This window comes from Sinohyriopsis cumingii, chromosome 13, assembly GCF_028554795.1.
Source record: "Sinohyriopsis cumingii isolate HCF-2022 chromosome 13, ASM2855479v2, whole genome shotgun sequence".
In the NCBI taxonomy this organism is placed as follows: Eukaryota; Metazoa; Mollusca; class Bivalvia; order Unionida; family Unionidae; genus Sinohyriopsis; species Sinohyriopsis cumingii.
The window spans coordinates 16,490,377-16,515,438 of NC_142973.1; the positions used below are offsets into that span (position 1 = coordinate 16,490,377).

The window sequence follows — 25,062 nt, forward strand, 5'->3', positions numbered from 1 at the left end:
ATACATTCCATTAGATATGTTTGTTTTGACAAGTATTTAACTTTCCAAGATACTTAAATACCTTGAATTAAGGAAATTATAGAAATTTGATTGAAGAAAAATTCTTTAAATCATTCCATTTTAATAGCCAACAAAGTAAATCTTACAACTTCTTAAAATAAAACAAGCTTTTGTACAGCACATCTTTACAAAGGTTTGTTCATGAAACTAGTTCATCAGCTATTCCTAAGAGGTAGATGGTAGCATTTTTTTGTTGGACAGGTGGCACATGTTCCACGAAACACGCTGGACACAGGGCTGTAGCACAAGTAACTATTGTCTTGGGCAGCTAAGCTAATAAAAACTCAACTCCTGTGAATACATCTAACAGATTTATTGGACACACAACTAATCAAAGGACAAATTTAGACACATAATGGTAAATCACACAAAAAAATTAACTGATACTGGTCTTACAGTACATCTACCAATAATTGACTTCAAAGTGACATGGGGTGAACAATTCATATTTTTTGACAGATTTTAAGCAATATTAGTGATGATATTGATACATTACTATTACACAGAAAAGCGGAGTTGTAATTCTTACCCAAGCTGGATGAGGACAGTAAACATACAAGACATATACTACAAAGAACATGTTGATAACAAAAGCAAACAAAGCTTCCAATTATAAAAAAATTCTACAAATTGCATTAATCATTGCCATTGATCATTTGTTGACTTCTGATTTTTTAATCAGGATTTTCTTTTATCTTTTGCAAGAATACAATTTGAAAAAAGGTCTTATGATTTATCCTCTCGTAAAAAGAAATTCACAGATGCATATCATTATAGTTTTCTGTTGCAATTTATTGCAGGATGCCATTAGCTGTGTTACAGCTGATTGCAAGGGAGGTATGAATATACATGTATTAAGACAATGAGAATGTTATTAGCCAACTCCATGAGATGCATGTTGTATACAGATAATCTTTAGCAACCTTATAAATATGTCCTTACTGTCAACATCAATCTTTTGTAAGGTCCAAAGTTTTTAAAATCTTTATATACTGTTGTACTGAAAATACTGTCATCTATATGAATACAGAGCAAAATTTATGCCCCCTCCCAGTTATGCCCAGAATTCCGAAGCTGAACTGCATCTAGAAACTAAAAAAAAGGGGCAGATGATGGAGGATACTCCAAATCAATGAATTTAATAGAAACCAATTTAAATTGTCTTGAAGGACATGCAAGAAAAGAATGCACAATTTTGTTAGGAACTGAGTTCATATATGTGTACACAATGAACTGATTTTGTTAAATTATAAAACAAAGTTCCAGCTATGTTTTAAATACTGGCATTCTTGCATATTGGAAAAATGAATACAGACATTACATCTCATGGGTACATTCACAGTCAATTATCAGTTATCCTTGCTACTTTCTATTTAATTTCAACATGCATTATTATCTAAGTGTTTAATTCAGGTGGTAAAACAACTATACTTCATTAGTTTAAAGCCCCTATATCAACTGTATTTACTTCCTATTACTGCTATCTGCAAATCATAGATATTCATAAAGACCACTTATTAAGGAAAGTCATTGCATAACAAATACCTGCAAAATGAACTAACAATATTTATTATTAAAAGTGTAAACTTGTACAAAAGAGGTGTATGATAATAGAGTAAAATCAGGAAATAAAATGCATCAAATGAAGTTTGATATATCTGCACATAGAACAAAGATTCTAAAATCAAGAGTTTAAAGAGGGCCTTAGATTGCTCACGAGATTCACAGAAGTGATAAATGTGTGCAAAACCAGTTTTATTCTCAGTGATCCATTACCTTTCATTTTTGACCCAAAATCATTAGGTTTCTTTCTTAATACAAGTGCAAGCCATCCAAAACATTTAGTCTAGTCTATGATATATAATTCAAGTCATTGTACAGAAATCATTTTCTTCTCTCAGTCATTGACCTTGACCCCCAAAATCATTACTTTTTTTACCTAATATGCAACATGAATAAACTTTGAGAACTACTTTTATTCCAGAAACACCTTTTCATACCACTGTGACTTTGACCTTTTGACTCTGAAATCAACAGGCTTCTATCTTTCCAAAAGTGCAAGCTATCACACTGTTACTTTGACCCCATAACTGATAAGCTTATTCCTTACCTAAAGTGCAAGCTTTTGACAAAGGTTGGTCCAGAAAGCTATATACAACTACTGTTATTGTTTGGAAGCAATGTTTCTTCTTTCACTTAAAGCAACCTTGACCTTTCACACTTTGAAACAAATATTAATAGGTTTCTTCATTACCAAACGCGCAATCTATACACCAAGTTTGGCAAAGGTATGTGATTTATAACTAAATTAACTGTGCAGGAATCAATTTTGTTCTTTCAACCAGAATGATCTTTTGACCCAAAAGCAATAGGCTTCATCCTTACTCCAAGTGCTTGTTATCCAAAAGCAATAAGTTTCATCCTTACTCCAAGTGCTTATTATCCAAAAGCTATAGGCTTCATCCTTACTCCAAGTGCTTGTTATCCAAAATTAATAGGCTTCATCCTTACTCCAAGTGCTTGTTATCCAAAAGCTATAGGCTTCATCCTTACTCCAAGTGCTTGTTATCCAAAAACATTTTGACCCAAAAGCTATAGGCTTCATCCTTACTCCAAGTGATTGTTATCCAAAAGCAATAGGCTTCATCCTTACTCCAAGTGCTTGTTATCTAAAAACAGTTTGACAAATCAGGTGCTCTAGAATGAAGTTTTTCTTCTGAAGAGGAAAAGCTAATGTACAGATGGATCAATGGTATTACAACATAACAGGCTTTTCTAAAATGGCAGATGTATAAAAAAGTTAGAACTGCCTGATTCCTAAAGAATATCCATAGTTTTTTTAATAAAAAGCTTGAATGTACAACAGTTTAGTTCCCACAAGACAAAACAAGGCACCCATATTCTGGTGAGCCTGCTTTTTTTAAGCTAAGTAAAAAAGTTAACTCTGAAGTTAATCGATGGTGTGGATGGACAGACATGCTCATGGATGCCAAAGTGACTGCTATAATGAACTTCCACCAACTGAGGATCAACAAAATAGTCCATACTGTACTATCTCTGTGCATTTGTATGATTCTGATGTACCAATAACTGTTAAAAACAATGCAAAACAAAGTAATAATTTTAGTCTGACATTTTGTTTTTGAGAAAATTCAGCCATGGATATCAAGTATTAATGAATACAAGGATCATGTGTGCATTGTTTAGATTGCACTGCATAAAGGAGTCATGTCTCAAGATTCTGAATTTGCCAAGTTCATAAAGAAGACTTTATAAAAATCTAGCCTCTCTTAAGAGACATGGCACATAGGATATGTCCATAATCTAAAATGGAAGCATGACATTAACTGTTCCAAGATAAAAAAGAATCCATATCTAAAGATTTCACTGACATCCAATGGTGAGCTTAACATCGACAGATTTTCTGATGATGAAACCGCTCACACTTTAGAATCCAATTTAAAAAAATAATACTGAATATGTAAGAAAGGTATTTTGATATAATTCTGATATTTTGAAACTTCTGAACAAGGTAGATCTGAATGAAAATTTAATTCACAGTAAAATGTTTTTGAAACAATAAAGTAATGGATGGACTTTGGGGCATTTTGATATTGTTAAAAACAGTATTGGATGGACTTTGGGGCTTTTTGATATTGTTAAAAACAGCATTGGAGGGACTTGGAGGCATTTTGATACAATAATAGTATCAGAATGACTTGGAAGCATTTTAATATTGTTAATAGCAGTATTGGAAGGACCTGGGGGCAATCAACAATGCAGCTGCTGATAAAAGTAGTCATTATAAGTAGTTAATTATTGATTTCAGCCTTCTACACTCACATATTATCTTCTCACTCTACCTGACCTATGACCTTTGCTTGATGAATCCTTTATAAACACTATTTACTGACTATTTTTCATATCATGGTAATTAATGACACTTTTAAATTACAGTCATACCAGTGACTTAGCTATTTTAGAACAAACATCCCAAACAGGATGACATTCAAAGTCTGTTGAAGAACATATGAGAATATTTTTAAAATCCATTCTGTCTAGTTATATTTCTCAAACATTAGGGGTGATCTTAAACTGGAGCAATTGATAAAAATGTTAAAGTGTACAATTTTGGACTTCATCAACATTTATCATTCAGTGCTGAGTTCTGTGTATCCTTCCAAAGAGTTCCCTGAAGTCCCTTTTGCTTCTAGACTTTTCAAGAACTCTTTATATTTCTTTTCCTGTGCTTCATATAGCTTGGTCAACTTCTTAGTGGCAGATTTGGCCAGCTCTTTTCCCTCTTTATCATGGGTAGGAATTCCCTGCAACAGAAAAAAATCAGTGAACTGGTCTTGCCTGCTTAATGTGGTGAAGTCACACACAGTACACAGTGATCAAATCTGAATGTGATATGTGTGACAGAGTTGTAGAGTTACTAGGCAGAATCAATAGAAACAGCATTTAATGTTTCTATCTCAAAGTTTAATGTCTCTATCTCAAAGGTTAATTTCTCTACCTCAGAGTCTGATGTCTCTCTCTCAGTTTGATGTCACTATCTCAAAGTTTAATGTCTCTATCTAAAATGAGCATGAGAGTAAAAGTGCATATAACAAAAGTTCCACATCCTGTAAAGATTAAATAGGAACATAGGGAGGTAGGAGGATTTCAATCCAATCCCTGTCCTTAGTCAGGCAAATAGATCTTGACTCCCTATCCCCACAGGAATTATATTATAAAATAGGGAGGGTAGGGATGGGTATGAACCCAATGCCTGTCCTAAGATGAATAATCAAAAGTCAGTGACCATTGTTTGAATCTCTGTGATTGGTGGATGACTGGTGACTAGTCAAAGACCAGTCTGTCAAAAAAGATCTGATGGACAAGACCCCATCAGATTTATCTTATCAAGATGGCTGCTCTTCTCAGGAAGGTGCCAGAGCATTGACCTTGAGAGGAAGCTCCTGATGATTGATCTCCCTTGGGATAGGCCAAGGTATGATCTGTCACTGACAGAATTATAACTACTGTCTGGCATTCATGGCTTTTAGTCTATCTCTGAACCATGGAGGTCAAGGAATGTTACTGTTCCACAAGGGCAGTTGTCTTTCCCAACATGGGATGAGATCCAGACCCACTCTGGGAATGGAGGGTGTTGTCCACGACCCACCCTGAAATACACATATCTACAAGTACACCCATTCACTGAATTTTTGATAATTTTCAGTACCTAACTGACTAAGACAAACCTGTTATAAAAGCAGAGGAGAGATTTGTGTGTGTATATATATATATATATATATATATATATATATATATATATTATATATATATATATACGAGTGAGAGCAACTGTTGCATCAGTTACCTACCTTTTCATCAAACTTGGAATACTTGTCTGTCTCTTTAATGAAGAGCTCTGAAGGTGGTATTCTTTTCTGGGCTTCTTTTTCTGCCTGAAAAATTCAAATGCACACATGTCATGGATATACGTAATATATCTATATGTGAGGTTATTTGGGCAAAAATTAAAAGGGTAATGATCTATCAGAATGACAATAAAACATCAAGGAAACAAGAGGTCCAAGTGAGCCTAATATCACTCACCTAGCTTAACTAATTTAATCTGACTAAGCTGACCAATGTAGTATTGTAAGAACACAATTCTATGTAATCTCTCAACCTTTACTTCATGTCAATTTTACCCTTTTTTGACAATAATGTCATCAAAATACTTTCAAAATAATTCAGTACATAGATCTCAAACTCATCCATTACCTTCATGTAAACCTATTTGAAAAGTTTTATCAAAACTGAATGAGAGGTAAAGTCGTTAGAGAGGTAAAATGTTCAGCCAATCAGATACAACATCACAGATCTTACTTAATTCAGTACCTAAGACTATGATGATACAAGCTTATTTACAGGTTTGAACAAAATCCAATAAAAAGTAAGTTCCCAGAATGGTAGCAAGCTTAATCAATCAGATACAAAATAAATAATAAATGAGCTCAGATCATGCACATAATCAGACTCATCCATATTTTCATGACACAAGACTATTAGCAAGTTTGATACAAATTTGATTAAGAAACACTAGTTTTTTTTACAAGCTCATCCAATCAACTGCAAGATCACCTCATTAATATTCATTATTTCCTTCAAAATTGTACTCATCTAGAATGCTAAGCCAATTTATAAAGTGTTATCAAAACTGTATCAAATATACAGTGTCTAGAGTGGATCATGCTCATTGTAAAAGTTCATCTAGCTCTTAAAAGATACAAGCTTCTAGTGACAATTTCTAAACTAACTAGAAATACTGCCTTCAGAGTGGTAACATGCACATCAAACCAGATTCAAGACCAACTCATTAATATGCATCTTTTCAAGTTTCATTATAAATATGCATCTTTTCAAGTTCCATTATAAATATGCATCTTTTCAAGTTCCATTATAAATATGTATCTTTTCAAGTTCCATTAATAAGCATCTTTTCAAGTTCCATTAATATGCATCTTTTCAAGTTCCATTAATAAGCATCTTTTCAAGTTCTATTACAGATATGCATCTTTTCAAGTTCCACTATAAATATGCATCTTTTCAAGTTCCATTATAAATATGCATCTTTTCAAGTTCCATTAATATGCATCTTTTCAAGCTCCATTAATATGCATCTTTTTAAGTTCTTCTTTTAAATCTAATTTAATTAATACATGTAATATATATATATATATGAAATTTATATTGTACATGTATTATTTACAGGTAAATTGTAAGCAATGCTATAAGCTGATGACTTTAATGATTTCAATCTCATTACCAGCATATCAATCTAATTACCATCATATCCATCTCATTACCAACATATCCATCTCATTACCAACATATCCATCTCATTACCAAAATATCCATCTCATTACCAACATATACATCTCATTACCAACATATCCATCTCATTACCAGCATATCCATCTCATTACCAGCATATCAATCTCATTAACAACATATCAATCTCATTACCAGCAAATCAATCTCATTACCAGCATATCAATCTCATTACCATATTATCAGCATATCAATCTAATTACCAGCATATCAATCTCATTGCCACATTAACAGCATATCAATCTCATTACCAGCATATCAATCTCATTACCAACATATCAATCGCATTACCAGCATATCAAGGGGCCCCGAGTGGCTGAGTGGTCTAAAGCGCTCTTCGTTACGGATCACTGCCATCTCACCTCTGTCTGCGGCGGTTCGAGTCTAAGATTCAGCCAATGTGAGCATGTGAGAAAGCTTGCCAGTAGCTTCTCGTGGGTCAGTGGTTCTTTCAGGGGTTTTCCGGGTTCTTCCTCCACCATTAATACTGGCCGCCATGTATAGCCTATCGTGCTGAAAAATGGCGTTAAACCCCACAACAACAACAACAACCAGCATATCAATCTCATTACCAGCATATACATCTCATTACCAGCATATACATCTCATTACCAGCATATCAGTCTCATTGCCAACATATCAATCTCATTACCAGCATATCAATCTCATTACCAAACATATCAATCTCATTACCAGCATATCAATCTCATTACCAGCATATCAATCTCATTACCAGCATATCCTCTAAATACACCTGATTTTACATTGACACAACATTATTGTTTCCCCAATCTCTCACACACTCACTAATAGCAGTATTTTTAATTGCAGTTAGACTCATAAAATCAAGGCCAAATGTGACAACAACTGTATGTGCTTTTCAAAAGCTAGCACAGCTAGGTTGGGAAGTATTTGTATGTCATGCAGACCTTTTCCACATACAATATCTTCATACTTTGTACATGGTGAGAACTTCATACTTTGTACAGGGTGAGAACTTCATATTTTGTACTGGGTAAGAACTTCATATTTTGTACAGGGTAAGAACTTCATATTTTGTACAGGGTAAAAACTTCATATTTTGTACAGGGTCAGAGCTTCATGTTTTGTACAGGGTCAGAACTTCATATTTTGTACAGGGTCAGAACTTCATATTTTGTACAGGGTCAGAACTTCATATTTTGTACATGTTTTGTACTCAATGACAATGTGACTATCCATTCAGGTGGAGTAGACTTTCAAGACTGCCACCAATGAAAACCATACATAGCTATTGCCATGTATGATAACCCCACATAGCTATTGCCATGTATGATAACCCGACATAGCTATTGCCATGTATGATAACCCGACATAGCTATTGCCATCTATGAAAACCCCACATAGCTATTGCCATGTATGATAACCCGACATAGCTATTGCCATCTATGAAAACCCCACATAGCTATTGCCATGTATGATAACCCGACATAGCTATTGCCATCTATGATAACCCCACATAGCTATTGCCACGTACGATAACCCCACATAGCTATTGCCATCTATGATAACCCCACATAGCTACTGCCATCTATGTTAACCCCACATAGCTACTGCCATCTATGATAACATATATTTGGTGGCCATGTTGGCAGTTAGATTGGAACCATACATTATCCATTCAAGAGAAGCAAAATAGATTTTAAGTTGCATGCCAGAGTGGCCATATTGGCACCATTTTCATTTAGACAGAATAAACATTATAAGAAGAGTTCAATGTAAACCTAACATTCATATGACCATCCATCTAGGAGTAGCACAAACATTAATTTCATGATAATCATCATGGTGGCCATACTAGGGGCACCATTTTCACTTGGGACCAAGCAGACATCACAAGAAGTTATTATGTGAAAACCGTATGTTGATATAACCATCCAAATTAGTGATAGGAAGATTTCAAAAGGCAAACAAATATATAAGACCAACTAGAGGTCATAAGTCTTTCATTGAAAAGCACATGTCAATATGACTGTTTGGGATTTGTAGTGATTACAAGATTTTCAAGATGGCTGCCAGTGTAGCCATAAAGAATATCCAACATGCACCATTTTCATTTAGGACCAACCAGACTTTGGAATGAATGTGCAAAGGTTTGTGGCAATACTCTGAGGAAGTGTAGCAATAAAAACTTGTGCCAATACATGCAGGATGCCAGAAAGGTGGATTCTAAACACAAGATGAAAGGCCACTGGATCAACCCTTCTGGTCAGTGACCTGTGGAGTAAATAATCCCCACAAATTAATGAAATATACAACAAATAATTTACATACTGTGAAAATCTAATCAGGTAATATACATAAAATATAAATAGGCCTACCAAATTCCATATGTCTACAGTTTGTGTAATCATAGAAGCAAGCTTCCCTGTATGAAATGACAGATGGTCAAATTTACAGACGGACAGAATGCCAAGTGTCCTCACTGTTTGGGACATAAAAATAATCTCTCACACATACAGTATCAAGAACTTTGCGATCAAGACAAATTTATATAATGGATCCAGACTGTATCTAGACCATTGCGATGAAGACAAATTTATATAATGGATCCAGACTGTATCTAGACCACTGCGATGAAGACAAATTTATATAATTGGAGCCAGACTGTATCTAGACCATTGCAATGAAGGCAAATTTATATAATGGATCCAGACTGTATCTAGACCATTGCGATGAAGACAAATTTATATAATGGATCCAGACTGTATCTAGACCATTGCGATGAGGACAAATTTATATAATGGATCCAGACTGTATCTAGACCATTGCGATGAAGACAAATTTATATAATTGATCCAGACTGTATCTAGACCATTGCAATGAAGACAAATTTATATAACTGGAGCCAGACTGTACCAAGACCTTTGCAATCAAGACAAATTTACTTAAATGGTACCAGAATGTATCAAGACCTTTGTGATGAAGACAAATTTATATAATGGATCCAGACTGTATCTAGACCATTGCGATGAAGACAAATTTATATAATGGATCCAGACTGTATCTAGGCTATTGCAATGATGACAAATTTATATAATTGGAGCCAGACTGTACCAAGACCTTTGCAATCAAGACAAATTTACTTAAATGGTACCAGACTGTATCAAGACTTTTGCGATGAAGACAAATTTATATAAATGGAGCCACAATGTATCAAGACCTTGCAATGAAGACAAATTTATATAACTGTAACCAGACTGTATCAAGACCTTTACAATGAAGACAAATTTATATAAATGGGGCCACAATGTATCAAGACCTTGCAATGAAGGCAAATTTATATAAATGTAACCAGACTGTATCAAGACCTTGCAATGAAGACAAATTTATATAAATGTAACCAGACTGTATCAAGACCTTGCAATGAAGACAAATTTATATAAATGTAACCAGACTGTATCAAGACCTTTGCGATGAAGACAAATTTATATAAATGGAGCCACAATGTATCAAGACCTTGCAATCAAGACAAATTTACATAAATGTAACCATACTGTAACAAGACCTCTTGGCTGAAGACCAAAAAAGCTGATAAAGGAATATTAAATCATAACTGTACCTTGGCAGATTCCTGTTCTTTCTTTCTTCTTTCTTTTTCTAGTCTTTTCAATTCTTCTTGCTGACAAAAGAGGAAGAAGGTTTAACTGATTATAACATGTAAGATATAATACAGTGAAACTTTTCTATTCTGAACACATTAAGGATTTACATATGAATAGTCCACTTCCAACTCACAGCATCAGGATTTACAAATGAATAATCTGCTTTCAACTCACAGCATCAGGATTTACATGTGAATAATCTGCTTTCGACTCATACCATAAAGACTTAAATATAAATAGCCTGCTTTCAACTCACAGCTTAAAGACTTGCATATGAATTGTCTGCTTTCAACTCACATCATCAGGATTTACATATTAATAACCTGCTTTCAACTTACAGCACAGGGATTTACATATTGTCTGCTTTCAACTCACAGCACAGGGATTTACATATTGATTGTCTGCTTTCAGCATCAGGATTTTCTTATGAATAGCCTGCTTTCAACTCACAGCATCAATACTTACATATGAATAATCTTTCAACTCTTAGCATCAAGACTTGCATATGAATTGTCTGCTTTCAACTCACAGCACCAGGATTTACATAAGAATAACCTGCTTTCAACTCACATCATAAAGACTTGTTTATGAATAGTCCAACAAGATTTTTAAGACAGCTACCATGCTGGGCCATAATGTATGTAAGCATCATTTTCATTTAGGTTCAACCTGACCAAACATAATGTATCATTTTCATTTAGGTCCAACCTGACCAAACATAATGTATCATTTTCATTGAGGTCCAACCTGACCAGACATAATGTACCATTTTCATTGAGGTCCAACCTGACCAGACATAATGTATCATTTCCATTTAGGTCCAACCCGACCAGACATAATGTATCATTTTCATTTAGGTCCAACCTGACCAGACATAATGTATGTAAGCATCATTTTCATTTAGGTCCAACCTGACCAGACATAATGTATCATTTTCATTTAGGTCCAACCTGACCAGACATAATGTATGTAAGCATCATTTTCATTTAGGTCCAACCTGACCAGACATAATGTATCATTTTCATTTAGATCCAACCTGACCAGACATAATGTATGTAAGCATCATTTTCATTTAGGTCCAACATGACCAGACAAGAAGTTTAGTCATAATTCTCTACAGCTGTGACCACTTGTTGTGAAGAAGTGCTGATAACAAGGTTTGGCAGTCATGTCAGAGGTCAAATCGGCAATATTTTCATTAGAACCATGTAGACATCAGAAGCCTTTCAGTGAAAACCCAACGCAGACATGAATATTTGTTCACGAGGAGCAGTGATGCTGCATGTCTATGGGGCACCATTTTCATCTGACACAAACTAGACACAAGTCTTTCAGTGTACACTACAGGTGTCACTCTTCAGTTTTTATTTTGCATAGGGATATATTTTTAACGAACAAGAATTTCCAAAGTTTTCCTCACCAGTTATACTGGCTATTTAAAAAAGACCTTGTATATCATTGGTATTGCTAAAATAACTTTTAATTCCCTTTATTTTGGTGTGTGATTGATTAGTGTAATTTGGGCTATAAAGTATAGAGTTTGGCCTTAGTTCAGATGTATGCCTATCAAAAACTACTAGCTCCGCTTGGTCCTTTTCACTTCCTGGACTTTAGAGGTAAATGGTGAAAAAAAAGAGAAGATAACTTTCTTTAGTTTTTATATTTCTTAATAATTCATTCATTGCGCTTTTATAATGTTGTATTGTCTGGTCTGGCAAAAATTTTTTTTCCCTATTTAAATAGTTGCTAAAGTGCATTTTAGACTAATTCAGGCTGATTTTATGAGCTCATGGGAGCAGCCATTTTGGTCAGCATTGTGCTTAGATCATGTAAAATTTTCAGACATACAATATCCAAAGAAATTTCAGGCATAGTACATGAAAGTAACAGCGGTATACCAACATTCTCTCCAGTGTGCATGTTGCAAACAACTTCATCTTACACCAGTCACACTGACAGGAGTTTCAGCTGTAGTGTGCCCCTATATGTTAATATGATCTAAAATTTAGCATGAGTAGCAATGACAAAATCTCTTCATGGTAGCCATATTGAATGTTAGATCAGTGTATGTATCATTTATGACCAACTAGACATCATAAAAAGTCTGTATCTGGAATCCCCATGTTGATACAACCACTGTTCGGAATGAGGAAACTGTTTTTGCTGAGGTCCAACTAGACATCATAAAAAGACTTTTAGTAAAAATCACATGTCAATATGACCCTCCATTCAGAAGAAATAGATACAGCAAGATTTTCAAGATGGATGCCACATTAGCTTTATTGGATTTCAGATTGCCGACATTTTCACTATGGACCAACTAGATGTCATAACAAGACTGTAACACTGTCTGGATATGACCATTCATCCATAACACTGTCTGGATATGACTGTTCATCCATAACACTGTCTGGATATGACCATTCATCCATAACACTGTCTGGATATGACCATTCATCCATAACACTGTCTGGATATGACTATTCATCCATAACACTGATAAGATTTTCATGATGACCACTCTCACCTCTGTCTGTGGCAGTTTGAGTCTCGGATTCAGCCAATGTGTACGTGAGAAAGCTTGCCAGTAGCTTCTTGTGGGTTGGTGGTTCTTTCCGGGGTTTTCCCGGGTTCTTCCTCCACCATTAATACTGGCCGCCATGTATAGCCTATCATGTGCTGAAAAATGGCGTTAAACCCCACAACAACAACAACAACAACATGATGACCACTGTTGGCCGAATATGCAGCATTTCTGGCAACAGGAATAACAGTGAGATCATAATATCAGCATTTCTGGCAACAGGAATAACAATGAGATCACAATATCGGCATTTCTGACAAAAAGAATAACAGTGAGATCATATTATCAGCATTTCTGACAAAAAGAATAACAGTGAGATCATATTATCAGCATTTCTGGCAACAAGAATAACAGTTAGATCATAATATCGGCATTTCTGACAACAAGAATAACAGTGAGATCATAATATCGGCATTTCTGGCAACAAGAATAATAGTGAGATCATAACATCAGCATTTCTGACAACAAGAATAACAGTGAGATCATAATATCAGCATTTCTGACAAGAATGTCACTGACATGGACAAAAAAATGTTGCTCCAGTGTAGTTACTTGCTTATTTAGAGACAGCAACATATACATAAAATGTCATAAATGACTGATATGTAGCCTACAAAGACTTCGATTTTGTCACATCTACAGTAACAATACATTTTAAACTCGTTCTATTTTTAAAACAAGCTTTTATCAACTCTTATATGCATATGCTCAGGTGACTATCAAAGCTTTTCTACTTTTTTTTCACACAAAACTAACATTTCTGCTGACAATAACCTACTACAATTTGAAAATGGCTACAATAGTCTGAAAAATAAAAACAGGATTTTCCAATACTTTATGTTAAATTTGACAGAATTAACTGCTGTACAAAACACTTTCAACATTAGGTAACAACAGTGAGTCAAGCATTCTGAGTGTTATGAACCAATCAAATTGTGCCTATCATCAATGACAGGCTAATGATTATAAAATGGACACACCAATCAAATTGTGCCTATCATCAATGGTTGTCTAATGATTATAAAATGGACACACCAATCAAATTGTGCCTATCATCAATGGTTGTCTAATGATTAAAAATGGACACAACATATGACCTGGTGTACAAGTTGAAGCCAAATGCAATCTGCATAGACCTGGATCTGTTGCCAAATAATGCCCTGGCAGATCAAGATTTAAGCAGTTTGTTTTGAGTAATAAGTTGAACAATCAAACAGACCCTGATTTGCCTGCATATTATATGACGGCGCAACATAATCTATGTTGACTGCAGTTGAACTCAATTTAATTTGGAAACCTTGAGTATCAGATATGCATGGACTTTTAATGGAGCAATAAAAAAAAAACTAAAAAATTCAGTTATATTGCTATTATGTCTGCAGTGATGTCTAGAACTTGGGCATCATGCCACAGACATGTAGCATGATGTCCCACCCAGTCACATTATCCTGACACCAGGCCAACCAGTCCTAACACTAACCTCTTAATGCTGAGCGCCAAGCGAGGCAGCTGCAAGTACCATTTTATAAGTTTTTGGTATGACGCGGCAAGGGTTCGAACCATGACCTTCTGCATCTGAGGTGGACCCTCTAACCACTAGGCCAGTGGAGCGGTCAATATGCATTAAATAAGAAAACTATTATTTCATGCTTCATTTATCTTGAAAAATAAGGGGTTCATTTGCTCTAATGTGTACCAAATACACTTGCTTATAAGTTGGATCCAACTGCAAACAACACAAATCCTGAGGTGCCATTGTATAATGTGCTGGCAAATCAGGAACTATGTTGTTCCTTCTGCTGAACTTATTATTTTAGCTCATGCGTCTAGTGAGAATTATCATGTTTGTAAGTTATTTACTTGAAGTTTTTCTTCCCGCTCTTTCATCAGGGTCTCTCTGTCCACAAGTTTAATGACAGGAGGCTGACCCTCATGGTCTTCTAGTCTGACTCCTAGGTTTGGTAATACATCATTCCGTACCTCATCACATAGCTGTAGGAGTGCTGGCACTGAAAGAAAGAGGAATTATACACTGAATTGAGGAATATATATATATATATATATATATATATATATATATATATATATATATATATATATATATATATATATATATATATATACATACATACATACATACATACATACATACATACAAACATACATACACACACACACACATTGAAAAAACACAGGTCATTGCAGGCCTTCATATTTTTATACCGGTCATCAATGGCCTTAATATTTTATACAAATGAATAGCACAGGCTATTACAGGTCATAATATTTATGCAACTGAATCACATGCTGCAAATTTGTATAAAAGGTATTCATATAAATGATGGATGATAGATTGATGATTTAATTAGATCAGTTCAAAATAAATGAAATTGTTTTAAGCTATGTGGTCCTGGTATCATTCCACCTTCCTGATGTACCTGCTTAACATCAAAAGCTAGGATAATGTGGTCCTGGTATCATTCCACCTTCCTGATGTACCTGCTTAACATCAAAAGCTAGGATAATGTGGTCCTGATATCATTCCACCTTCCTGATGTACCTGCTTAACATCAAAAGCTAGGATAATGTGGTCCTGATATCATTCCACCTTCCTGATGTACCTGCTTAACATCAAAAGCTAGGATAATGTGGTCCTGGTATCATTCCGCCTTCCTGATGTACCGGCTTAACATCAAAAGCTAGGATAATGTGGTCCTGGTATCATTCCACCTTCCTGATGTACCTGCTTAACATCAAAAGCTAGGATAATGTGGTCCTGGTATCATTCCACCTTCCTGATGTACCTGCTTAACATCAAAAGCTAGGATAATGTGGTCCTGGTATCATTCCACCTTCCTGATGTACCTGCTTAACATCAAAAGCTAGGATAATGTGGTCCTGGTATCATTCCACCTTCCTGATGTACCTGCTTAACATCAAAAGCTAGGATAATGTGGTCCTGGTATCATTCCACCTTCCTGATGTACCTGCTTAACATCAAAAGCTAGGATAATGTGGTCCTGGTATCATTCCACCTTCCTGATGTACCTGCTTAACATCAAAAGCTAGGATAATGTGGTCCTGATATCATTCCACCTTCCTGATGTACCTGCTTAACATCAAAAGCTAGGATAATGTGGTCCTGGTATCATTCCACCTTCCTGATGTACCTGCTTAACATCAAAAGCTAGGATAATGTGGTCCTGATATCATTCCACCTTCCTGATGTACCTGCTTAACATCAAAAGCTAGGATAATGTGGTCCTGATATCATTCCACCTTCCTGATGTACCTGCTTAACATCAAAAGCTAGGATAATGTGGTCCTGATATCATTCCACCTTCCTGATGTACCTGCTTAACATCAAAAGCTAGGATAATGTGGTCCTGGTATCATTCCACCTTCCTGATGTACCTGCTTAACATCAAAAGCTAGGATAATGTGGTCCTGATATCATTCCACCTTCCTGATGTACCTGCTTAACATCAAAAGCTAGGATAATGTGGTCCTGGTATCATTCCACCTTCCTGATGTACCTGCTTAACATCAAAAGCTACGATAATGTGGTCCTGGTATCATTCCACCTTCCTGATGTACCTGCTTAACATCAAAAGCTAGGATAATGTGGTCCTGGTATCATTCCACCTTCCTGATGTACCTGCTTAACATCAAAAGCTAGGATAATGTGGTCCTGATATCATTCCACCTTCCTGATGTACCTGCTTAACATCAAAAGCTAGGATAATGTGGTCCTGATATTATTCCACCTTCCTGATGTACCTGCTTAACATCAAAAGCTAGGATAATGTGGTCCTGATATCATTCCACCTTCCTGATGTACCTGCTTAACATCAAAAGCTAGGATAATGTGGTCCTGGTATCATTCCACCTTCCTGATGTACCTGCTTAACATCAAAAGCTAGGATAATGTGGTCCTGGTATCATTCCACCTTCCTGATGTACCTGCTTAACATCAAAAGCTAGGATAATGTGGAAAGTGATTAAGGTTATAATGATGCTTTCTTTTAAAGGGGATATATATTTTAAGGGGATATATATTTTAAGGGCTAAATCTGACCCAACTGCAAAAGATGCCATACTGTCTACAACAACTTAAGGATACATCTTTTTGCAAAACAATCAATTTTGTTCAAATTCTGTCAAATTCAGATTTTAAACTTCTCTTTTCAATATTAACTTTACTTTCATAAAATCATGTACATATTTTTATTTACTATGATACATTAATTTCACTCACATGAATTAAATGTATTTATCAGCTTCCTTTCCCAATTTGTGAAAACTACTATTTATTATTACTCTTACAAAATAGATTTTCTACCTATAATTGAAGTTTTTACTTGTAATTGAAATTTCTACCTATTTTTGAAATTTCTACTTATAATTTATACTTCTACCTATTTTTGAAGTTTCTACTTGTAATTTATATTTCTTTCCTTTTCATGGAATATAGACTTTTGATTCAAAGCAAATTGGGCCTGATAACATTTTCCTTTTATCATGTGTAAATTGTGTTAATAAAGACATTTTATTATGTTATCTTTGCATCCTCTTTCTCGCAAACTTATGTGATGTATCAAGTGTACAAGTGTGCAAGTTTTATAAGTGTATAGTTTATATCATACAAAAAATGGTACAATTATTTGCAAAACAAGGGGACTGATACTCTACTATCTGAGAAAACTTCCACCAATTCAAGAAGACCATTAAAAACAAATCTGAGTGTTAAACCATCTTTGATATTCTTGAGTGATAAGATTTTCAAATAAGCCATTGTGGTAGCTATATTTAATATAACACCTCAGAGTTTCATCTAGAATAAACCAGAAATCATTAGAAGATTTTTGGTGAAACCCCATGCTGACGACCATCCATTCAGAATAATTAGAGACAAGATTTTCAACAGCCAGATCAGCACTATTTTTAGTAACAAGATTTTAAAGACAGCTGCCATAGTGACCACACTGAATCTCAGATTGGCATCATTTTCGTTTAGTACCAACTAGACTTCATTACAAGTGTTCTGGTGAAACACTAATGTTTATATGACTTTTCACCAAGTAATGATAATATTTCAATAGTGGCTATATCAGACATAAGAAGATCTTTATTTAAAGACCAACAAGACACCATAAGAAGTCTTCCAGTGACAAAAATATGCTGATATGACTTTTCAGAATGAATAGCAATAACATGATTTTCAAGATGGCTGCTGTAATGGCCATATTGGATGTCAGATCATCATTATTTTCATTTAGGACCAATTAGATACGATTTAAATAAGTCTTTAAGTGCCCACCCCCTCAGCCATTCAGATGGAGTTGAGGTATCTATATTTTCACAATGGCAATTTAATGCCCAGGCAATACTATTGATGAACAATGAGACAATATAAGAAGTCTTTTGGTGAAATCCCCATGTCAATATTGCTTTCCTTTCACAATAAGCAATAATTATAGGTTACTGCATTTGTATGGGAAAATATGAACGAGTCTTTTGGATGGAATACTACATGACCTTGGGTTCATGTTTTCCCATACAAATGCAGTAAGCTTTTTATTATATGCTCATTTTCTTTTTCTACCTAAGGCTTAATTATATAAACAAAATACACTACAAGAAACAACATAAATGAATGTATGCCGAATTCCAAACTAAATACACAAGCGCAGATTCATCATTACACAACAACAACATTATTAATGCGCACATAACTCCACCCAGAAAAATGTGAGCTTGTCACATGCTAGACAAAAGTTTTGAAAAAAAATGGCGTTTGTGTCTATTTAAAATTAAAATTTGGAGTCATATTGTGTATGAATGCGCATTGCAACAAGTTTTCCATTTGATCTGGAATGAATAGATTTTGGTATTTTTGTCGATTCTATGAAATTTCGTAATTATGGACTGGATTCATCTGTGCAAATTATACATGAAATATATCGGATTGAAAAAGCGCCTGAGAAGCGTGTTTACATCTGCAAGTGTGTTTGTTCCGTCATTGACTATTTAAAATCATAATTTGGGAAAAATATGAAGTGTTTCAATTGCAATTATCAAAAAGACGCTATTGAATTTAATGTTTATTTCATTTTGAGTGCAGTAAGGAGGATGTAATTGCACTTGGAATATAGTCGAAATTACAGTACAATTTCGAAATGTGTAATCCAGCTTGAGAACTCATGACATGGCTCATGTAATTTGGATATGCATTTGGATTGTAAAATACTTAATGATTCTGACAATGTAAAGTTAAGGGAGAAAAAATGAGCATGTAATAACAACAAGATTTTCGACATTCTGGTGGTCTAAGTAGTTAGAGGGTCTGCCGTGGATGTGGGAGATTACATGTTCGAACCCTGGCTGAGTCATACCAAAATCTTATAAAAATGGTACTTGCAGTTGCTCAGCATTGAGAGATTAGTTTTAGAACTGGTGAGCCTGGTGTCAGGATAATGTGACTGGGTGGAACATGATTCCACATGTCCATGGCATGATGCTCCAGTGCTAGACATCAAGATAAACAGTCACACTGCAGACATCGTAGCAATATGACTGATAAATTGTTAAATCTATGTTAAAAGTCCAAAACACACACACAAACACAAGATTTTCAAGATGGCACCATTTACTTTCAGGACTAGACATCATAAAAAGTCCTTTAGTGAATACCACATGTTGACATGACCATCCATTTAATAAGAGTAGCGATAGCAAGACTGTAAGATGGTCACTGTGGTGGCCATTTTGATGTCTGAGTAGCGATATTGTATGTCTGCGTGGAACCATTTTATGTATGACAAACTAGACATCATAAGAAGACTTCAGTGAAAACCACATGCTGATATGACTTTCTGTTCAAGATGAGTGTCAATAAAAAGATTTTAAAGATGGCTGCCATGGTGGCCATATTGGATGACAGATTGGCACATTTTCATTTAAGACCAATGGACCTCATAAGAAGTCTTTTCATATAAACTCCATTCTAACATGATGATCTAAGTAGTGACAACAAGATTTTTAAATACAGCTGGAGTGTAGATTATACTGGTTGTTTGTACAGCACCATTTTCAATTTGGACTAACTAAACCTTGGGAGGAATGTGTAAACTTTCATGGTAATTCTCCAAGTAGTTCAGGTGTAGTGATAACAAGCTTGTACTAATGACCAGTCCAAGACTAGTAGACTTAAGATAATACTATTTACTTTCAGATTTGATCACATTCTGTGGAGTCATTTCTGAGAAAAATTTGATTAATTCTTTGTCTATTTTTAGTAGTATTAGCCATATTAATAGCAGACTGGCATGATTTCTATATTTTAATGCCTTGATGCTTCCTGTCAAATTCTGTTGAATTGTTTTTTAAACCAAAAGTTGTTTAATGGTCTATTTTCCATAACAGCATCACACTGGAAGGCAGTCAGCATAATTTCCACATACAGGACTGGATGCCATAATGCTTTCTGTCACATTTGATCAAATTCTGTTGCAAAGTTTTTTTTTAAATAAAAATTCTAGAAATTTTGTGTTGTTTTTCATACTAAATTTAAATTTGATTCATACAGATGCTTTATCAGGAAATTCAAATACTTTTCAAAAACAGTAATTTTATTTTCAAGCACTCTAACTGACTATATAAACTTCTGAAGAATGATAATTGTTGTATGTAGAGTCCACACAATTTCTGAATAATGTATTTCATTCTTAACAAGAACTCAGAAGTATCTTTTTTCAAAACTAGGCATAGCTGAAGACAATGTAGCTCAAATGCAGTCACCAATATACATCAGGCTAGGAATCAGCAGTCTTATTTGCCCAAGTTTATAACCTTCTGAGTCTTCCATGTTCAAGCAAAAAAAATAATTCTAAAAGCATTCATACTATTTAATTTTCATTCTTTTTATGCTTTTCACTCTTGCTATGAAATCTGAAAGCATTTCTACCCAGTGAAATAGATGAAGTTACATTAGCTCTACATGTCCCTAGTTATACTGATGATTGGTACTTTGAGCTAAGGTCCCTAGTTATACTGATGATTGGGACTTTAGAGCTAAGGTCTCTAGTTATACTGATGATTGGGACTTTAGAGCTAAGGTCCCTAGTTATAATGATGACTGGTACTTAGAGCTAAGGTCTCTAGTTATACTGATGATTGGGACCTAGACCTAAGGTCCCTAGTTATAATGATTGGGACCTTTGAGCTAAGGTCTCTAATTATAATGATGATTGGGACTTTAAAGCTAAGGTCCCAAGTTATACTGATGATGGGGAGTTGACAGCTAAGGCTGCTAGTTTACACTGATGATTGGGACTTTAGAGCTAAGGTCTCAAGTTATAATGATGACTGGGGCTTTAGAGCTAGGGTCTCAAGTTATGTTGCTGATGGGGATTGTACAGCTATTGGCTCCTAGTTATATTGATGATGGGGACTTTAGAGCTAAGGTCCCACGTTATACTGATGATTGGGACTTTAGAGCTAAGGTCTTGAGTTATACTGATGATGGGGAGTTCACAGCTAAGGCCCCTAGTTTTACTGATTATTGGAACTTTACAGCTAAGGTCTCTAGTTGTACTCATATGTATGGGATTTTATAGCTAAAGTCCCAAGCTGTATTAATGATGGGATTTTACAGCTTAGGCCAAAAGTTTATACTGATGATGGGGATTTTAGAGCTAATGCCCCTAGTTTATACTGTTGATGGGGATTTTACAGCTAAGGCCCCTAGTTACACTGATTATTGGGACTTCAGCACTAAGGCCCCAAGATTATACTGATGATTAGGACTTTAGAACTAAGGTCTCTAGTTATATTGATGATGGGGATTTTACAGCTAAGGTAGTTGTTGTTGTTGTAGGGTTTAAAACCATTTTTCAGCACACTATACATGGCAGCCAGTATAATAAATGGTGGAGGAAGAACCCAGGAAAACTCCGGAAAGAACCACCTACCAATGAGAAGCTATTAGCAAGTTTTCTCACATACCCACATTGACAGAACCCAAGATTCGAACCCATGCAGACAGAGGTAAGATGGCAGTGATCCGTAATGGTGAATGCTTTAGACCTCTTGGCCACTCAGGGCCCCACAACTAAGATCAATGCAAAGACATTTTCAGCAAAGTTGCCACATCCTAGCAATTTTTCACCTTCAGCTAGTTTTATGGCATTTATTCACCAATGTTAACTAAATAAAAAAATAATAATACTGTAATACAAGCAATTTTGGGCTTGTTTCAAGAATTTTAGGTTGAACAGGTCTTGAAACATTTGAAGACTTTATTTTTCATTACCATTATCAGAATGTAAGCTAACAGTACTGTTCCCAGTATAAGTATGACCAAAGGTGATGCCACTGCACCAATATCTTTGGACAAACATAACACATAGATCATTCTACATAGATCATTCTTTATCATGTGATCTTATATATATATATATATATATATATATATATATATATATATATATATATATATATATATATGTATATATATATATGGTATTTAAAGAGCATACTGCAAATCTTGTTTGAAAATATGCTTTCCATGAAAAATCATTTGAGTGACTTGTTTTATCAACCTCAGTCAACGCAGCATCCATTCAGTTATATCATGTAGTGTTCACAATCCCAAATTAGGCTGAGTACAAAATGAACACATAAGCAACCCAACATGAAGTATTACTGAAAACCTAAGTGACTCAACATAAAATTGAAATTCTATGAAAATTGCATATCTAACCTTTCAAATAACAATTTAAAAAAATAAATGTAAGTAAATTGATATTTTCATTTAGAGTGTCTTGAAATTCAATCACTTTTCAAGAACTTCTGAATACTTTCAAGTACTTTCCAGTAGTTTTTGGTGTCATCTTAAATTCAAGCACTTTTCAAGGTAGCCACCAAAATTCAAACAATTTTTAAAATTGTGCAAACCCTGATCAAATGCTGATAGAAAACTATACCAAAATCTCATTTGGTCTTACAAAAGCCATATCTCTATTTTGGACAGCTGGGTCTTAAAATCTTCAACAATATTTTTGAGCTATGCAACATACCAAGTTTAGTTAAAATCTTATATAAAGTCAAGACCTTGGACTCTGATCTTGAGGTCATGATACCAAATAATACACCCACATGCCAAATTTAATGGAAATCTATTAATACTTTTGCTCAAATCATGCTTACAAACTAACAGGCTTAAAAAGCTGATAATCAGAAAAATAAAAATCCTTGAAGATACTGACGCTGATGATTTCTCAATAGTAAAGTCATATCATAATTACTAATATAATTATATATATATATTTAATTTATATAGTGTGTTGACTTTTCTCCATGATTATATGTTATGTATTTTTATACTGTATGGATCATACTAGTAATAGAGTTTAGAGCCTACATAATGTCTTGATGTTTTGTAAACAACATATTACATTGCTAATATTTGTCTATCATTTTAGATTATATATTAAAATCATTATTAATTGGAGGTAAACATGTTTACAGATCATGAGTTCATGGTCTAGTTTTTTTTAAATTAAGAATGTTCTAGAAGCATGATGTTTATAAATTTAATGAGAAAATGACCCTCATTCTGGCTCTGTTGTTGTCTTAGCTTTTTATATAAATGTTGTTTACTTCCAAATTTGTATGGCTAATTCCAGTCCAAAGTGGAATCAGTCTTATTGTTACATTCAGATTTTATTTGAGAGGATTTTTAAAAATTAATTATTCACTGGAATTACAAAGTGCTCAATATTTTCATACTAAATTACTATTTTAAGGTTAATGAATTCAAGTGTCATTGATTGATGCACTGAAATACAGATGGACAAAAACATACAAAATATTGAAAATGAACAATTCAAACAGCAACAAAATATAATGAGTTTGGAATTCAGCTCCAGGAACATAAAATGTTTGACAGTAAATCTGGATGGATGAATAAACTGACAAATGGCTGAAAGCATTACAAATACTGAACTGATGAATTATGAGTAGCAAAAGGCACATGTACATCTGATGTGTAATATGTGTACTTTTTCACTGGGATATTTTTTAAACAAAATAGGTTTTGCCCAGAAATAAAACTCTTAACAATGAATGAATAGATGGACACAAGAAAAAAAACATTAAAAATACTGAAAATGAATAATTATGAATGGCAATTTTTGACCACCAGTGTATTATGTGTACCAAATTCCACAGAGATATCTTGAAAGTTTTGGAGTAATGTGTGTGTGTGTGATTTGGATTTTTAACAGTGTGGCAGTTTATGGTGATGTCTAGCAATGGGGCATCATGCTGCAGGCATGTAACATCATGTCCCACCCAGTCACATTATCCTGACAACTGGCAAACCAGTCTTAACATTAGCCTCTTAATACTGAGTGCCAAGTGAGGCAGCTGTTAGTACCATTTTTATGTTTTTGGTATGACTTGGCCAGGGTTTGAACCCATGACCTCTCACATTTGAGGCAAAAGGCTCTAACCACTTAGGCCACTGGAGCAGTTGGAGCTATGCTCAACAAACAAAAATGTGACAGCTGGATGACATGATGGAATCCATTTCTATTTGCCATAATTTCGTTCAGTGGGAGACAAAAAAATTTTAAGGTGACATCATGGTGGTCATTGTGGAGATACTGAAGGTCAGACTGGTTTGGTTTTGTAGATTCAACGTCATTTTTCAGCAAAAGGGAGGCTATATATGGTAGCCAGTACATTGCTGGAGCATGATCCTAGGATTTCTCACCCATGCGATAGAGAAATCTAGCTGTTTTGCTAACCTTACTTTTCTTATCTCAGTCTAGTCATCTCAGACCAGTCATCTCAGTCAATGTGTCCACGTGCTGAGAGCTA

The 25,062-nt window shown here is 34.7% G+C and overlaps 1 protein-coding gene across 3 annotated transcripts in view; it reads right to left on the reverse strand.

The window, feature by feature from the left end:
- Positions 1-358: 358 nt before the first annotated feature.
- LOC149784987 (cysteine--tRNA ligase, cytoplasmic-like) overlaps positions 359-25,062 on the reverse strand; it is a 247,627-nt gene continuing 222,923 nt past the window's right edge. For all 3 annotated transcript variants that reach the window (XM_089978666.1, XM_089978667.1, XM_089978668.1), the window contains 4 exons: positions 15,037-15,185; positions 10,550-10,609; positions 5,433-5,516; positions 359-4,385 (listed from right to left, as the gene is read on the reverse strand). In XM_089978666.1, the coding sequence (XP_089834792.1) occupies positions 4,212-4,385; positions 5,433-5,516; positions 10,550-10,609; positions 15,037-15,185 (467 nt within the window). In that variant the 3' untranslated portion in view covers positions 359-4,211. The remainder of the gene's footprint in view (positions 4,386-5,432; positions 5,517-10,549; positions 10,610-15,036; positions 15,186-25,062) is intronic.